Raw genomic sequence first — 19,106 nt, 5'->3', positions numbered from 1 at the left:
TATTATAATAGTAATATTTTAGTATAATAATGATGTTATAAGATATTACTAAAAGGGTTGTGTTGGAAAGTTTCAAGAGTTGAGTTCTTTTGGAAAATTTTGGCAATTTCTGAAGTTGAGCTCTTTTGTGAAACTTTTGTCAACAAGGGATTATAAATATAAGCTCATTTCATTGGAAAATGCACGCTTGAATATTTATTTGCTTTTGTTGCCTTTATGGCTTTTCTAAGGTTCCGAATTTTGTTGCCCTTGCTGAAGTATAAGGGCTGAGTCTGAAATTCTGAGAATTGCTCTGAAGTGGCATTGCAAATTGTTGTTGTCGTATAGCAATTTGCATCTCTTCTACTGGTCTTGCTGTTTTTAAGGAGATTAGTTGTTGGAGGTTATTGTTTGCAATTTGTAAGGAGATCATCTGAAAAAATTACATCAGCTCCCTTGTTTTTAATTGGGGTTCGATCTGAACCATAGAGACTGCAGTTTTTGCATCTGGAGGCAGCTTGTGGACTAATTGCATCTGCACCCTTCCACAAGGTCCAGATTTCATCGTTGAAGACTGGGTGTTTTATTATAGAGGCTGTGATTCAATATATAAGCCTGCATTTCATTTTAATTAGCCTGCAAACACAAACAGTAGACCCATGTGGTAAAATTGCAGGTGTACATCTGCAATTTCGGGGCTGTGTGATATATGTGGGCCTACGAATTAATCAGAATGACTGGCGGCTTGGATCAAGAAGCTGCGATTTGGGATCGAGATCAGCGTTTTGCTTTGCTAAGGCTTCAGCACTGAAGCACATTCACTCAGGCAGCATTTTGATTACTGTTCAATTGTTCACGGCAACCCTACTAGCTGTGCAAAAATAAATCCAGGTTACATTGATATTAGTTTTAGCAAAGTATCTGCATTTTTTGTTTGCTGTCATTTGTAATCATTGGAGTTGCAATAAATAAAGATTAATTTCTGAATTGAATATACTGGAGCTGATTTGTTTTCAACACTATTATTTCCACTAAGTATTTTATAATTGGTCGCCTAAAGATTCAATGAACAAACTCCGAGCATGAGACATATTTGTTTATTTAGCAGCATTACAATTGCATAAAGCTTGCTTACCAAATGTTTGACAAAATATCAAACAGTTAAATAATTAAGAAAATTAGTGTTTGCCAAAGCAAGAGCCGGTAATGGTTCTTACAGTAACAAACATAAGGTGAGCTTCATGGCTGATGGCATAAGTTAACAATAAGCTATGAACCAACAAAACAAAGAAAAGCTTCAAAATTAAGAAACTTTAAAATCTTACATACCCTCCCATATTAACATCAATTGTCAAATCCTCTAGGATCTTCTCTACCACTATCTTCAACCTTCAAGACAAAGTGTTAGTTGGCAAACCTCGTCATTTTTGAAAGCACAGGAAGCATCTAAACTGAATATTAGAGTTGACTTCTTCAACTAAAAAGCATCCAACTCCCTTCATGAATGCATTACCTTTCAACCTTTTGATGAAAAAAATTGCACGTTTCTTCAAGCACACATTCTATCATGCGAAAATGGAATGGAATTGACTCATGCAAACTACAAGAGTTTTCCTTTGCGTACTCAGCCATAGAGAGTGCAAAAGCTTCACGTGCTCTACATAAAACATGGCATAAACTTGTCAGACTACTTCAAAAGCTGTAGTGAAAAGTCATTAGCAACATGAAAGGACCATAATTAATGCTCTTTTTCATTTTGTATATGTGAACCTTTTTGTGGATGAAGATTTGCACGGAAATAATGTTCAAGTCTAAGAAATAGTCCAACATACAAAGAAAAACTAACTCATATTGACTATTGTGATATTGCTATCAGAATTCAACTGTGTAGTTTTTTTAGTCAAACTCGGTGACCTAATTTCATTAGACATTGGTCAATGAGTTTGACTCAAAAAACTACAAAGTTGACTATGCTATGGAACTTTTGAAACATTAAAACAACTTCCACCCAAACATCTGAATTGGGCCCAAACTAGTTTACAAGAAAAAAAAATTATAATTAACCTTTTGCATTTAAGATTCTTTGAGATATCCTGCTGTTTAGAAATAATGCATCCAAGATCTGAAATAAAGAAAATATTACAAAAGACATTTCCAAACATTCCACATTTTTTTTATTGATGTGTCTATGATAGTTGTGTGTCTTTCATAAAATTAAAACTAAGCAAATCTAAAAGACTGAACAAACCTCACAAAGTTATCATTGAATACTTGTTTTAATTTGGAGATTTATTTCTGGACTGGAATGGAAAAAAGGGTTGACTGACTCTGTTATCGATTTCACACTCCACAACTAATCAGTATTACAGATAACAAATTCGGGTGCACTTCAACTCACCAATCAAGTTGGCAGCAGTGTCATAACCATTCATAAGGAATGTAAGGTCCAAGCATTTTGTGACTCTACTAATGCTCATTGTAACTACTGTATGCTCACTTAACAATATGAGAGCACATTATTTATGTGTTGATTGGATATAGGGATTTGCGAGAAATAAGAACTTAATAGTTGATCATTTGACACAAATACCTATCTACTTGTTGAACAATCACATCATGTAGTGATAATTTGTAGTTTGCCTACATGGTTCTAAGTATGAATTGTGTGTGTGTGTGTGTGTGTGTGTCTGAGTGTCCAGGGTATAGGATGGGCCGAGCTAGAAATGAAAGGAATTATTTTATATATTTAGACCTTTTTATAGGTACTTTTCAAGATTTCCATGGAAATAACATTTGAAGTCTAAGAAATAGTTGAAGTGGAGCTAGTCAAACATACAAAGGCAAAATAACTCATATTGACTATGTTATAGAAAGTTCTAAAACACGAAAACAACTTCCACCCAAACAACTTAGTTGGGCTCAACCCTGGTTTATGAGATTTTTTTAATGATTAACTCTTCACATTTAAGATTCTTTGAGATAGTGTGCTATTTAGAAATAATGCATCCTCAATCTGAAATATAGGGGGATTTTAAAAAAGCACATCTCAAAACATTCTAGAAAGTTTTAAATGTGTCAACAATAGTTGTGTCTTTCATAATATTAAATCTAAACAAATGTACACGACTAAACAAAATAACATTATTCTAGAATACGTATTTTAACTTAGCATTTCATTTATGGCATGGAATGGATTCAAGGTTGACTCTGTTATCAATTCCAGACTCCACAAGTAATCAGTGCTTACAGATAACCGATATGGGGAAAACTTCAAGTTCACCAATCAAGTTTGCAGCAGTGTTATAAGCATTCATAAAGAATGTAAGGTCCAATTATTTTACAAAATTAGTCTTGCTCATTCAAACTATTTTATGCTCACTTAACAATATTTATGTGTTACTGATTTATGAGAAAAAATAAATTCACAGTTGATTATTCTAACACAGATCATCAATTGATACCTATCTACTATATACTTGTAAAACAATCATATGATGTAGTGATAATTTGTAGTTTGGGAACATGTCTCCATGGATGTATTTTATGCAGTAATAATCCTAAGCCAAGGAAAATAGGCTATTGACATTTTGAAGAGATTTGGTAAGTTAGATTACAAGTCTATGTCAACTCCTATGGAAGCAAATGTGATAAAGTTACATGAGGCTGCAACCATTTCGGACTTAGTTGACCCCACTATACATAGGCATTTGATTGGATCATTACTGTATCTAGTCCATACGAGGCCTAATATATATTATGTTGGTAACACTCTCAGTCAGCTCATGTGTGAGTAAAAAGATTCATCTTGCTGCAACTAAGCATATATTGAGCTATGTGTTTGATACAATGGGATATGGTCTAAAATATACTTCTTGTGAAGGTCTGAACTTGGAAGATTTTCCAGATTCGGATTGGGCAAGGTGTGTGTCTAACAGAAAGAACACTTCCAATTGTTGTTTCAGCCTAGGTTCAGATATGATTTCCCAATGCAGAAGGAAACAACTTTGTGTGGCTCAAAGTACAGCAGAAGCTAAACAAGTTGCAGCTTGTGTGGCAGCACAAGAAGCAATGTGGCTTCGAAAGCTTATTGCAGGAGTGTTTGGATAGCCTTTGGAACCTACTGTGATTGTTTGTGACAGCCAAAGTTGTGGGAAACTTTCAGTTAATCATGTTTTTCATGATAGAACCCAAGCATGTGGAGATCAAATATCATTATTTAAGAGATACAGTTCAAAGGGAAATAGTTGAGCTGAAGTATATTCACACTGATGAGCAGACAGCTAAGATTCTCACCAAGCTACTTCCTAGAGTGGGGTTTCTTATTTTCGACATAAGCTTGGTATTGTGGAACTGGAGAATGATGCTGTTCTTGAGAGAGAGTCTTAGATTTCATATTGTAATGCATTTTTCTCCGTGATAGAGAAATTTGAGGTGAAAGTCCTTGTAATGCATTTTACTGTAGGGCAGAGATATTTGAGGTGACAGCCCTTGTTGCTCTTTCCACTCATGGGACTAGCCATAGTGGATGTCATGTTGAGAGACTGTGTGACAACATCATGTTGAGTGCCTCTGTGATGAGATCCTATGTTTATTTCACACATGGAAGTAGCCATGATGAACATCATGTTGAGTGAATCCATGATGCTATCATGTTGAGAGAATCTTTCATAAAGTTTTTATTTAAGCACATATGAGCGTAGCTATTGCGTTTGTCCTATTGAGAGACTCTATGACTTGAAAATCTGTAAATGGTATCTCCTTTGCTAAGAGGGAGTGTTAATTATTTGTGGCAGTAGAAGACATTATTATAATTGCAACAGTTGTGCAAACTCCTTGTGGATGATTACCTTGCTCTCAAGCTTTCTCAGCTCTACTATTTGAGCCATTCTTCATTCTTTTGTCTCTATAGTGAGCCTGGCTGATCGGATTCTACTTTTTTGTGGTTTCTTCTGTTGTGTTGCATTCGATTCAATCACCTCTGCAATGGATGTCATGAGTATGTTTTCGAGTAGTTGTTATCATTGCCAGATTACTTTACTCCTCATTTCATCTTCTATTCACGGTGATTATCGTTCTTGAGTCCTTGGAATTTACATAGGTGAAACGACTTACTCTTTACCGTTCATGCCAGATATGAAGGATCATTGGGTATTGAGCTATATAGAATTAACTGTGCTTTCTGGAAACGGTTGGAATGTGATCGTCATCCTTTATTATCAGTATTTATTATTTCATGCTAAAGTGTTAGTAAAAGAAAGAGTCTACATGACTGTTGAGATGGACAGCCATACCTGTAAGCTGTAACTATCGTCAATGTTTTAGTGTGCCCTGAGCAGCGACAATTGGGCTTCTGACATTACTAATCTTTTTGGGCAGTATCAAGCTCAGGCAGAGACAAATGTGTTGGCATGATCATTCACGAAAGTAGGACAGCATTATCATTGTGGAGAGAGTTATTATTCAGTCGGCTTCTTGTATTCGGCATTTTCTTTTGTATCTTTGTGTTTGCTACAGACATTATAATCTTTGCTTATTGTTCTAATTAGTTCAACCTATAATCTGTAAGATACATATTATAATCTGTAAGATACATATTATAATCTGTGAGATCATATTGTCTTCATTGTTAATTCTGTAACTCTGACATCATACTGGTCTGATTCTACAGATTGTACAGATCTGATGAAGCATGCATTTCTTTATATGAATTGGTCTTTAAGATATACTAAATTATAATGCAGATCGCAATCCAATTGGGAACATTTTCTTAATGTATCAATGGGCTAATTATAGTTAGTTTATCTAACTACTAGTCAATCCAATGGAGTCGCCGATCTTGGTAACTTAATATATCTTATGGAGGGCTGACCTAGAAAGGGTCATGCCCTTTGTAAGGACATGTCCCTTGGGTTACTATAAAGCAGAGGTAAGAATGTAGATAGAGGACACACAAATTACAAGAAGTCTGCTCCTCTAGCATTGCTGCCTTAAGCGACTTATAGCAGAGACAAAATAAAACATTCTCAGAATAATACCTCATACTCCAAGAACGCAAAATATTCTATCCTGAATATATAAGGATCATCTCCAGCAAGGTTAAGGTTTTATATCAGTATTGTGTCATCAGAATTTTCAGAAATCTTAAATAGTATTAGAGCTCTCGTAGTTGAACCTAGGCTCTACAAATTGACAATCAGATTTAAATATCTAGCAACATCCTTCTACCTTCAATGGCTAGTACAATCAGACCCGAAGATAGGTTTGATGGAAAAGAACACTTCGTTGCTTGAGAATTTAGAATTATCATGATTCTTGAAGACAATGATGTAATACAGTTTGTTGATAAAAAATCCAAGCAACCTAATGCTGATCCTCATAAAACTATTTGGATTAAAGGAAACAAAAAAGCCATGCAAATCATATTAGACAGAGTTAATACCTATGCTAATGAAACATCATACAACATTTAATATGATGAGTGCATTATAAAATGCATATGAGGTTAACAATGCAACGAGAACCCTTGTACTAAAAAGACAACTAAATCATATAAGATAAGGAAGGGAGAATCTATGAATTCATACTTCCTAAGGGTGGCTAGTCTAAGAGATGAACTTGCAAGTGTAGGGACCATAATTGAAGACAAAGAGTTATCATTTATGGCTATAGATGGGTTATCGGATTCATGGGAAACATTCTCACAAGGAGTAAGTGCTAGAGACAAACTTCTGGACTTCAATAGACTTAAAGGAGATTGCCTTCAAGAAGAATCTAGAGAACTCAAGAAAGGAGGAAAATAAAAAACTGAAGATGAAGAACTTCATGTCCTAAACACAAATTCCTATAATGGTGAGATGAAACACTTCAAGAAGAAGAAGGGTAATCAAAGAAATGAGAAACCTAAGAAAGATTTATCCAAAATAAAATGCTTCAAATTTGAAAAATTTGAACACTATAAATCTAATTGCCCTGAGAATACAAAGCAACAAGTAAACTATACAAGCCTTACTAGGAAAGGTGAAAACTATGATATTGAGAAATGTGTATTATATTCAACGCTATCAAATGAAGTATCAAGCAAAGCATGGGTAATTGATAGTGGATCATCTCGACACATTAAAGAATACAAAGAAGTAATAGACTCAATATCAGAAGAAGTTAATGATGAAGTTACCATAGGTCATAATTCCACTCATTCTGTCAAAGGAACTGGAAACTGCACCTTGAAATTGAAGTCAAGTATTTCTCTTCATCTCAAAAGAGTAGTCTATGTACTAGGAATCAAGAGGAATCTAATTTCAGCTACAACACTTGAAGATGATGGACATAAGGTTGCATTCATGGACGGTAAAGTAATGACCTGGTCTAAGAACTCTTCATTTAAGAAATCAAAGTTAATTGGTCAAAGAAAGGGATACTCGTATGAATTAAATATAGAACCTATTCAAGCCTTAATTCATGAAGTTGCTGATATAAACAAAATGTGGCATAGAAGGTTAGGACATCTTAACTTCAAAGCCTTATTGACTATGGAAAAAGATAGTTACTGGTTTACCTAAGTTGAATAAAGATCATTGAAGCATATGCAAAGGATGCGCTCTAGGTAAGAATGCCAAAAGTCCATTTCAAGATAGCACTAGAAAAACTAACGATATTTTACAATTAGTCCACTCAGATTTATGTGGACCTATGTCTATTTGTTCTCTTGGAGAATTCTAGTACTATATACTTTTTATAGATGATTTATCTAGGAAAACATAGATTTACTTCTTAAAATGTAAAGAATCAAAAGAAATCCTTAAGAGATTTTAAAAATTCAAATCCTTAACTGAAAACCTATCAGGACACAAAATCAAAACTCTTAGGACTGATAATGGAGGGGAATATACTTTAGATTTGTTTAAAGATTTTTGTAAAGAAGCAAGAATTAAGAGGGAGTATATTGTTCCTTATAACCTACAACAAAATTGGGTGGCAGAAAGGAAGTATAGAACAATTATAGAAGTAGCAAGAGCTATGATTTTTTATCAAAATTTAGAATATTATCTTTGGGTAGAAACCTCTTGTATTGTTGTCTATATTCAAAATAGAAGTCCTCACTCCCATGTTAGAGATAAAACTCTTGACTAAGTCTTTTCTAAAGTTAAACCAAATATAAGTCATCTTAGGATATTTGGTGCCCAGTATGCATACATATTCCAAAAGAAAAGAAAACTAAGTTAGAACCTTCTAGGAGGAAAGATATTTTTGTCGGGTATAATGAAACATCTAAAACATATAGAGTTTACATACTTGATCAAAAAAATATTTAGTAGGGAGGTAATATTTGAAGAAGATTTAACATTCAAAAGAGCCTTAAGTTCTGAAGATCCTACACAAATACCTGGTTCTAAAGAAAATCATGAATCTGAGTTTCAGAAGAAGAACATTGAAGAAATTGAAGGTGAAATTCAAAATCTTAATCTTGAGGAAACTCAAAATTCTAAGAAAAGACCACTTTGGGCTATTAAGACTGTAGAGGAAGCACAATACTTTACTACACCATCTGGAACTTTCAGAGAAAGCAAAAGACCCAAAGATTTTCTAGCTATGCAACAAACAAGAGTGGTTTATCTAAATCAGAACCAACCAATGTTTCAGATGCTATTAAACATACAATTTGGAAGGATGCTACGATGAAAAAATACTAATCCATTATTAAGAATGATGTTTGGGAAATTGTTCCAAGGCCTGAAGGAAAATTTGTTGTTTTTTCTATGTGGATATTTAAAATCAAGCATATTGTTGACAATAACATTAAAAAATATAAAGCCAGATTTGTAGCCAGAGGATTCTCTGAGAAGGAGGGAATTGATTATGAAGAAACCTTTGCTCCAGTTGCCAGATACACCTCTGTAAGAGCAATCCTAACTATTGCAATATCGAAAGGATGGAAAGTACATCAGATGGATGTGAAAACAACATTTCTGAATGGAAAGATTATAGAAGAGGTATATTTGGAACAACCTGAAGGATTTGAAACTCATAATCCTAAAATCTTTGTTTCTAGACTCAAAAAAGCTCTCTATGGGCTTAAACAGGCTCCTAGGGCATGGTATGAAAGAACCGATACATATCTCACCAATTTAGGATTCTCTAAGAATGAAGCTAATCCAAATTTCTAGAATAAAAATGATATGATAATCTTGATAGTATATATTGATGATTTGCTAATAACAGGTGATGATCATCTTATAGATCAATGCAAGGAAGATCTAATCAAAGAATTTGATATGAAAGATTTAGGGCTCCTTCATTACTTCTTAGGACTAAAAGTGTGGTAGAACTCTGACAGCATCATAATTAATCAAGGAAAGTATACATTATACATCTTGAAGAGATTTGGAATGTGAAACTGCAGACCTATGTCTTCTCCAATGGAGGCTAATCTACACAAACTTAAGGAAGCAACAACAGAACCCCGTTCCATAGATTATACTCTTTACAGACAGATGATTGGGTCTCTCTTGTACTAAGTAAATACAAGACTTGATATTTGTTATGCTATTAATGCCTTAGTTTATGTGTGAGTCAAAGGAGATTCACCTAGTTGCAGTCAAACACATTATGAGATACTTACAAGTCACTCTTAACCCTGGGCTCAAGTATGAGAAAGTTAACTTGGACTTACATGGGTTCACAAACTTAGATTGGGGTAGAAGTGTTACTAATAGGAAAAACATTTTCGGATGAATTTTTTAGTTTAGGGTCAGCGATGATATCATGGATATGCAGAAAGCAGGCATCAGTAGCACAGAGTTCCACAAAAGTTGAATACATTGCAGCAACAATGGTCTCTTGCGAAGCAGTTTGGCTTCGAAAGTTACTTGTGGGATTATTTGGTCAACCCATGAGTCCCACTATTATTCACTGTGATAATCAGAGTTCCATTCAGCTTTTTGTGAATCCAGTTTTTCATGACAAGTCCAAGCATATTGAAATTCCTTAACATTATGTAAGAGATATGGTAGTCAGGAAAACTGTCAAGTTAGAATACATTTGCACCGCAGATCAAACAACAGATATTCTTACCAAACCTCTCTCTCGAGTGAAGATATATCACTTCAAGAAAAGACTTGGTATGGTTGAATTATAATACATTTGTATTCTTTAATTATTAATAAAATAATTTTGTGTTAAAATTATTATTGTTAGGCTGTTGACTGTTATGGGCTTCACCATTTGTATTCATTATCTCAGAGGTGACGATCTCTGAAATAATGAACACTTGTACAAAAGACATTATGAGAGATGATGATCTCTAAGATAATGTACTGAACAGTAGAGAACTACTTTCAGATCTGAATGAGTTCAAGATCACATTGTGATGTAGACATTTCTATGTCTATGAGTCACAACTTGGATAAAGGAAGAATTTAATCATTCTCTAGATTTTATCCTGTGTTCTGGTAGATCTTAACTCAGGATCTTACAAAAAATTGCCGAGTTTTAAAAAAAAAAAAAGCCTATGTTTGAATAACAGCGCTTAAAGGGCAAAAATATTTTTTTTTGTTACCAGTTTGTTTTGCAGCGGTTGGAGGCTTCAGTAGTGGAGAGAAAAACTCTTCCAAGTCCTTGTTAGGTGATTGCAAGCTATTGAAGGCGGATTTGAGTGGATTTCAAGAGAATTTCAACTAGGCAGAAAAATCTCTTTTCTAGGTAGGTTTGCTGAGTTCGTTTTTATACTTTTAAAAAATATTCTAGTGTTTTTTGTTGCATGTAAATGAATTCAAATTCATTCCTAAGTAGCTAGAAATGATTTTGAATCATTTGAAAGCTTTGAACACTATGTTTGACAATTGCTTTTGAATCTATCACTGTTTTTTTGAAGAATATGTAGGTTTTTTAAAACAAACCCTAGCAGTTTGTGTAGTTAATGTTTAACTTTGAATGATGTCTAAAAATAATCAAACTAATTTACCTAGTTTCCATTTCTAAGTTCTAACATTGTTTAATTATTTTTCTATAAATTTTAATTGGTGTTTTAAATTTCTCTGTGTAGGGCAGCAATTAAGCGTGGCAAATTCAAAGGAAGTGAGGCCACTAACACCGTGCCCATCTGGATACATAAGCACTCGGCCTAGAAATGAAAGAGATAAAGCATGGAGTTATGCCTATGAATCTCTAGATGAGCCTAGGAAGGTGATATGCATTCAATGTGAAAAAGTAATTTCTGGAGGCAAAAACCACCTCAAATACCATTTTGTAATCATAAGGAAACAGGATTCAAATCTTTGTGACAATGCAACAGAAGAAATTAAAAGATTCATTAATGCCCTACTTGCAGTTGGTGAAGAGAAAAAAATGAATTAAGAGAGGGGAAGATTAGCTATGAGGGCAGGTGCTGCTATTGATGTTGAAGAAGATGCAGCACTTGAGAACATAATGAGATATCTTCATGGCCCGTGGATCCACAACCAAAGTGTTTCTTTTACTGCTTGCACACCCTCTTCTAGAGTGCCTAGTTCTTCATCACCATCAGCATCAGGGATTGGCCTGGATGGAACAAGGAGATGAATGAGCAAACAGATATTGCATGTGCAGATTTTTGGTATTTCAACAATATCTCAATGAATGTGGTTGATGGCCCCTACTGGCTGAATTTGGTGACTGTATTGACAAATTTTGAATATAGGTTACAAGGCCTCTTGTCGCAAGGATTTGAGTGGAAGGTTAGTAAATAATTGAAATCCACTTGAGTTCATTTTTATATTTCAAATTTTAATTGTTATTTCCTATTATTTACTAACACTTAATTTCACTTTCAATTCGTAGGTTGCTTGACAATGCGGTTGATAGGGCAAGAGCAATCTTGGAAGAGCAAAAAAATGAGTGGAAGAAAAAAGGCTGCACCATTCTATCTGATGGGTGGGTAGATGGGAAAAATACAACCATTATTAATTTTTTGGTTGCTTGCAAAGATAATGTGGTTTTTTAGAAATATGTTGATGCCTTCAATAAAGTGAAAACTGCAGACACATGGGCATTAATGTTGTCATGGACATGGGAATAGAGAATGAGGTGCAAAACATCACAAATAATGCAGCAGCAAGTAATTTTAATTTTTTACGCTGAATATAAATAATGAATCTAATTTTATAATACTATTCAATTTAGCTTTCATGTACAATATGGAAAGTTGGCAACTAATTATTGATTTTGTAATAATAAGTTAGATAGAATCCTCCAAGAGAGGCACCCCACAATTTTTTAGTCACCTAGCTCAGCACATGTCCTTGACTGTCTTTTAGAGGACATAAGAAAACATAATTGAGTGAATCCAACTGTCGAAGATGCAAGGCGAGTCACCAAGTTTATCTACAATCATCCATGGGTTCTAAATTTGATAAGAAAGTTCACTGAGAACAAAGATTTGGTAAGATCCACTGTCACAAGGTTTGCAACAGTTTTCTTGATGTTGCAAAGTATTATCAGCACAATATTGCCTTTCAAACAAATGTCTCTGTGTCTTGATTGGGTTGTTTCGCCTTACTCAAAGAAGGTCGAAAGAGAGATTGTGGCATACATAGTCATTGACCAGAGTTTTTTTGAAAAGCCTGTCAAGATTGAGAAGGTAACTTCAAAACATTAACCTTTTAATTGTTCTTGAAAGTTGATTCAAGTCTCACTATTAATTTGTAACTTACTATGTTAGTGTCATGTCCCCAATTTTTGGTGACAGTTCGATTTAATTAATTTAATTAATCTGGTTGTCCAAAATAATGAATATTTTATAAGGACGACTAATTAATTATTTTAATTAAATAAATAAATGATATAAAGTTAATTACTTATAAAGTTATCAAATAAATAAATATTAAAAGATAACTTTATATTTAATTAATTTAATAAAGTGACTTGGATCATAAAATATTTAATAAAGTCACTTAAGAGATAAGGTCGAAAATGTTCTAGAAGTCTCTGGAGAAGATGGAGAGGAAAGAATAAATAGGCACCCCGGGGCTCCATTCGAATCAAGCAGTTGTTTATTTCTCTCTTGTTATCAGATTGTGATTTAATCACATGTGCATTGTGGAACCTAGGGTTTTCGCAATTGTCACAGTTGGCCATTGAGAACGATAACTCTCAATAGGTACGCAATTTTGAGGGTGTGAAATATCATCTGAATTATTGCAGATTGGAGGTGACATTCAGTCATTTCATCGGGGCAGAATCTGTGGCCAAGGGCCTACGTTGGAGGAACATTGTGTGAATTATTTGTAGGATAGAGATAGCTGCAGTATAGAATCGCCTTTGTTCTTTGTTAGCCAAGATTGAGGAAGAAGATCCATCCTTGTTAGCGACGGCTGGAAGTGTATATATTTCCATCAGCAGTAATAATTGGGACGCATCATCCCTAGAGCAAGATCACAGGAGCCAGCTGGAACCACTAGGGTCTGAATTATATGCAAGTTTAGCTACCGGGAGCAAATCCTACAACAGTATGGTGCAGGCTTTGAAGCGGAACAACAGGACAAGAAGGTGTATTTTGCGGAAGACTTAATAAACACACGCAAGTGAACTTGAGTGAATGATACAGAGTTATAATAAATTGGAATCAAGGCCAATCGCGGTAGAGGGATATACGGTTTGAAGGACTCACGGTTTCTTTGGAATCTTTGCCAGCTTAGATTTGGCAAACATGCAAGGGCAGATCGCGAGTTGATACGCTTTCCTCCAGCACACACCACAGGGGAAACTCATTTGCGTCAAACTCGGATTGAAGACCATTAATCACAGCGAGTTGATTAATAAGAAGTCGCATGCGGATTAGTTGCAGAGACAACATTTAGGACAGACGACTCCATCTACATTTGCCCCTGCGTTTCCTGACCCCGGCCAGTAGCAAACTAGAACGGGCATTACTCAGGGATTATCGCATGAGAGATCTCAGTCTAAGAAACCTTAGGCCAGGGCGGGAGTATATTGCAGCTTTCAACGTCGGCTCCAAATTATTGTGCCACTCCAAATACTATCCTTTGAAACCGGCGGACTCAGTTGGGAGGTTATGATTTAAAAATCGCTCAAACACAGCAGTAGCGGTGACGGGTTACAGACGAGTTTGAATATGCATCCCTGAATTATGGGTCTAATCGTAAATATAGAGGGGGCAGTCGCCGTAATAACTGGAGTAAGTTCTGAATAAGACCGTGCGGTAGTTCAGGGTTGATCTAACGGCAACAGTATTGTTACTTAAAATTGAGAAGAGCAAGATAGTTACAAATTCGAAATCCTTCAGCAGGGTTACAGCCAGAAGAAGCGCCATTTTGACAGCTCTTGGAAACAAATGTAATCCCAGCCGAGTGGACAAGTCAATAGGAGCAGTGTGGACATTTTTACGTCGCCAATTTCCAGCTTGTGAAATGCCAACAAACATTACAGGTTTCTAGTTTTCATACATTGTTGGTATCAGATAATCCTTTAAATTGGTGGATAACTAAAAGTATTAATTTCAGGACTTGTAAGAAAATAAGATTTTCTCTTAACGGGTTTGCGTCATGTGTAATAACCATTAATTTGATGGATGATTTGAAACATTGCATTTGGGATCATTGTTCACCAAGTGTTTGACGAAATGTCAAACTCTTGAAGTTTAAGATTTTGGTGTTTAAAGAGGCAATAACTTGTCGGGGTTATTTCAGTTAATAACTTCATTAAACAATCTTTTTGTAAACTAATTTGTATTTTTCAAATTTCATTTATAGATGTTTGAACCCATGGTTAGAGCCATGTGCTTAGTTGATGGGTAACAATCCCTAATGGGATGTCTTTATGAGGCCATGGATAGGGCCAAAGAGTCCATTATAAATTTCTACCACGGAGACAAGCTCAAATTTTATCCCATTTGGGAAATAATTGATAGGGCATGGAACAGTATGCTCCACCAACCCATTCAAAAAGCAAGCTACTTCCTCAACATATGTTTTAGGTAATGATTCTATCAATCCAACCACAGGTTAGTATACTAAGTGGGTGGGAGGGTGCGGGTTGGGGTGGCGGGTGAATTAGTATAATTGTTAGTTTTTTCACTCTTTATCACAATTCACACTTGTCTACAAGTTTGTACTAGCTACAACTTAACCGGTCAGGATTAAGTAAAAACAAAGAACGTGAACATAGCAAGACATAACACAGTATTTATCTCATGGAAACCCGGTTAGAGTAAAAACCACAGTGTGTGAGTCGAACCTCACAAAGTTTGCACTATCCTAAAGTGTGCCCGGTCAAGAGCTTATCTAGGTTAATAGATTACAAAGACACTGTTAGGTGTCACCAAGTTAAGGGATTCTGATAAGACCTGTTAAAGTCTTGCCCTATTACGAGCAGCATGGTTAAAGGACTTCTGAACACAAATTAACGTGTTACCCTATTAGGGGATTTAGTACAAAGAACCTATTAAGATCCACCCTCAATGGGATTTATTGTTGCAAAGATTAGTAAACAACACGAAATAGTCTAATAAAGTAGCTACAACACTTAGCTTGAAATAGATCCATCTTCATCTCTTTTAACCCATCTGGAACTATGATCTCCCTTCTCTTGGCTCTGCAACTTCAAACTAGATCACTTGTGCACTTGGCTCTCCTTGCTCTTGCACACGATCACACTTCAATTGTTCAGCCTTACTAGCTTCTCCTCAACACATTCATTAACCCTTATGCAGTGACTTCTCTCTGTACATCTCCTTCACACTTTGAAATTACACTTAGCTCAGCTCTTTGGCTAAGCCGCAATCTAACCTTTTCTTTTTTTAATTTTGTCTCCTTTTAGACTTCCTTCTTGCTTCTCTTTAAAGCCCTAACCTACAAATTCAAAATTTGAATTATCACCACTACCTCTAGCTCAACTTCCTGTTGCACTAGTGTGTCGCTCTTGCCAGTTGTAGCATGTTCGTACAAGAGTTACGGGTGCCATGCATCCTCGATGGCTTGCTCTTGTTGGAAAGAATTCAAATTTGAATTCTTTCGACAATTTCTCAATATGTTAACCCATCACCATTGAGTGCAACGATGAGTGCACTCTTACCCTCTTCGTGAGGTGACAATCATGGGTACCCTGCTCCATGCTTTCCTTGCTGACTTGGCCAAACCATCTTGTATGGCCACTACTCAATCTACTTTCCTTTCCACTTGGCATCCTTCTACTCACACTAACTTCACTTAGCATGCTTTCATCTGAGTGGATCACCTCTGCCATCGCCTCTATTGGGCTTGAACTTCTTCTCTTCTCTAATTACCCCTGTGAACTCCAGTTGCATATCAATGTGCCTTGTCGATCATCGTTCCCTACTAATCTTAGTTCCTTCTTGTGTCTAACATTAATGACAACATCTTTAATAACTGAGCCCACTAGTCATTCTTCAAGGTTCAAAACAGTTATGCCAATAGATTCTTCTTGAGATTTTACAAAGACTTCATTTTACTTTGTTTGTTTAGGTTGTGTACTAAGACTTGAGTTCACTTTCTGTTTGTTTTAGGTATGATGATTCCTTTTCAGATCTTAATGGAGAGGTCATATAGGGCCTCTCTGTATTCATTGAGAGGATGATATCCAATGTTGTGCAAAGGGACCTTGTTGTGACCGAACAACAAATCTATGTGGAATCAAAGGGTAATTTGTTCTCTTCTAAGCTAGCAAAGAAAGCAAGAGTCACTCATACCCCGGGTAAACCGTAAAAGTATAAAGTTAAAGCATTGGCAATTTGATAAGTTATATTTTTGCTTTTTTTACTAATAGATAACTTATTATATTTATTTTTGTAGATGCCTAGTGGCAAACATGGGGTGGCAATAACCCCAATTTTAAGCAATTTGCTTTCATAAGCTTGTGAGCACAATTGGAGCTTATTTGAGACCATCCACACAAAGACAAGAAACAAATTGACTCGAAAACAGCTCAATGACCTTGTTTGCGTGCAATATAATCTTAAGTTGTGCATGAAAAAGGCACAGTGTTTAGTACCTTGTGCACTTGATCTAGATGATATAGATCCTTATTCTGATTGGACAGCACAGAAGCCAAGTCCATTGTTTTCAGCGGATGACATCGCTGATTTGGAGAGGCAAGCCTTGGAGGAGGGTGTTGGATTAGATTTCACATTGAATGACATTGAGGAGGACGATGAGGAGTCAGACCAGGAGTCATTACTAGTGCCACGGGCAGGAGAAGATACATCTAGGACAAAGAGACACAAAAGGGATGTCGAACGAGGATGCACAGCCACGGACTTCACAGTCACGCCTAGTGTAGGGTTCCTCTTCTAGGCCTAATGTAGTGTCCCCTTCTCTGCACTAGAACTTTCTGGTGCTTTGTTGGTCTATCTTTCCATCCGGATAGGTTAACAGCATTACTCTAGAGGATGTCAGCTAGTCAGAGGAATTTATTTGGTTTTGTTTAAAGAAATATTAAAGTCTGAGGGAGCTTTTCTACAGTTAAGTCACTTTATTTTATAAAGTGGTTTTATAAAGTTATTTTACGACTTAAAGTCATTTTTATAACATAAGTAATTTAAGTGACTAAAAGACGAAAAATGGTTTTTATCCCACATTGCCTAGTTGTTTGTGTTCTCCCTTGTATCAAGGTTATAAAAACAATAGGCCTTCTTGGGATTTGCACCATGAGAAATAATATTATCCAAAATGACATTGGTTGCTTAAATGTGACTAGTTGCTCTTGAGGACGAAACCCCTTGAAGCAGTTTGAGAAGTTGGACATAGCCCCAGCACCTCATTGGAGACTATATTCATAACCAAGCATGGAGTTGTATGAAGATCCATCGTGGCCCAAAATCTGCACTCAAAAATAAGTAGCCTAACGAGCATACACAAGGGGAAGATCTTTGATATTACCTAGAGGTCGCAAGATAAATCTGCAAGGTATAGGATAGTAGTCATTACAAAGAATGGCAAAGTGAAAAGGCGATACTGTCAACATGGGCATTAGTTATTGCAGTTTCGGGTTAGTAATGTGGTGATTGGAGGTGTTGAGCATCCCATATCCTCATCGCAGGGAGAGGTAAAGGTGTTAGTCTTTCATGTGGGGAAAACCCTGATATACAGCAGGTACAATCTAGGTGTTGTGGGTGTTATTGGCAACAGTAGCAGCCCCAGGGACCTTGGTGATCTCATGCCACTGGGCGTCAAGAGTCTAGACTGATCATTGACGACAAACAGGAATGCTATTCCAGCCATAGCCGTGTGAATAGACATCCCATTCATGATAGCATCAGGTGCCATTGTTATTTTGTTCTACATTTTGGTTTATATAAAACATTAAGATTATTGTTCAGATCATGAATGTGTATGACACTTCTGGATATTTGTCATCACAAACCATTTATGGTATGAAAACACGGAGGAATCAAAAATAAAGTTGAATGCATTTTTAGAGTATATTGTATTTTTGGAGTTCCTTTTGAGCATTCGCATTTGTTATATTGTAATCTCTGCCAAATTGCTGAAGAGTTAAAAGTTAGGATAGAACCCCAGTCACCACTCCTCACTATATATATTAAGTTTGATTAGTTCAGGCTATTGCTTTCTGGGTTTGGTTATTACACCTAGAGCCTCTCCCTTTTCTACTAGTAGAGCTGGGAAGAGGAAGATGTGATTGTAATTATGTATTTACTTCTAGTTTGACAGAAACTATTTACTATTTTGCTTCCCACCATCAGCATTTTGCATCAAAATGTGAATTTGTACCCACTATGCATTTATGTATATCTAAACTCTGCATGTTTCTTTTGTGTTCTCTTTAATTAACTCATTACATGCATCTTCTCATTGAATTTCACAACAAAAATGAATTTATTATCAAATTTAAGCAATTTTTTAGGTTCCCAAGTTTTCTTGAATAATTGGTCGAGTTTTTCCCAAAAAAAATTGAACGACTTAGCAAATTGTTGCCGAATGAGAGTTTTCCAACTATGGAATTAACAAATCCTCAACTCGGACCAAAATGGGAATTCAAAACTCATATTCCAATTCTGATTTGACACATCCAAACTAAGGATTAATTTTTTTTAAAGCTTGTTCCTACCAATTCCGCTTCAATTCCAACAAAACAAGCAGGCCCTGAATCAAATTTTT

General features: G+C 35.7%; 1 protein-coding gene across 1 annotated transcript in view; it reads right to left on the bottom strand.

Moving 5' to 3' along the window:
* LOC149551993 (magnesium transporter MRS2-2-like) overlaps window positions 1–19,106 on the bottom strand; it is a 162,337-nt gene that overhangs the window by 89,692 nt on the left and 53,539 nt on the right. Inside the window, exons 5-6 of the mRNA XM_089787483.1 lie at window positions 1,493–1,636; window positions 1,309–1,368 (exon numbers count right to left, since the gene is read on the bottom strand). Of these exons, the coding sequence (XP_089643609.1) occupies window positions 1,309–1,368; window positions 1,493–1,636 (204 nt within the window). The remainder of the gene's footprint in view (window positions 1–1,308; window positions 1,369–1,492; window positions 1,637–19,106) is intronic.

This window comes from Cupressus sempervirens, chromosome 6 (assembly GCF_028749045.1).
Source record: "Cupressus sempervirens isolate cs-2001-9-10 chromosome 6, ASM2874904v1, whole genome shotgun sequence".
Lineage (NCBI taxonomy): Eukaryota > Viridiplantae > Streptophyta > Pinopsida > Cupressales > Cupressaceae > Cupressus > Cupressus sempervirens.
The sequence above is the reverse complement of the archived record's forward strand: the minus strand, read 5'-3'. Positions and strand labels throughout refer to the sequence as shown.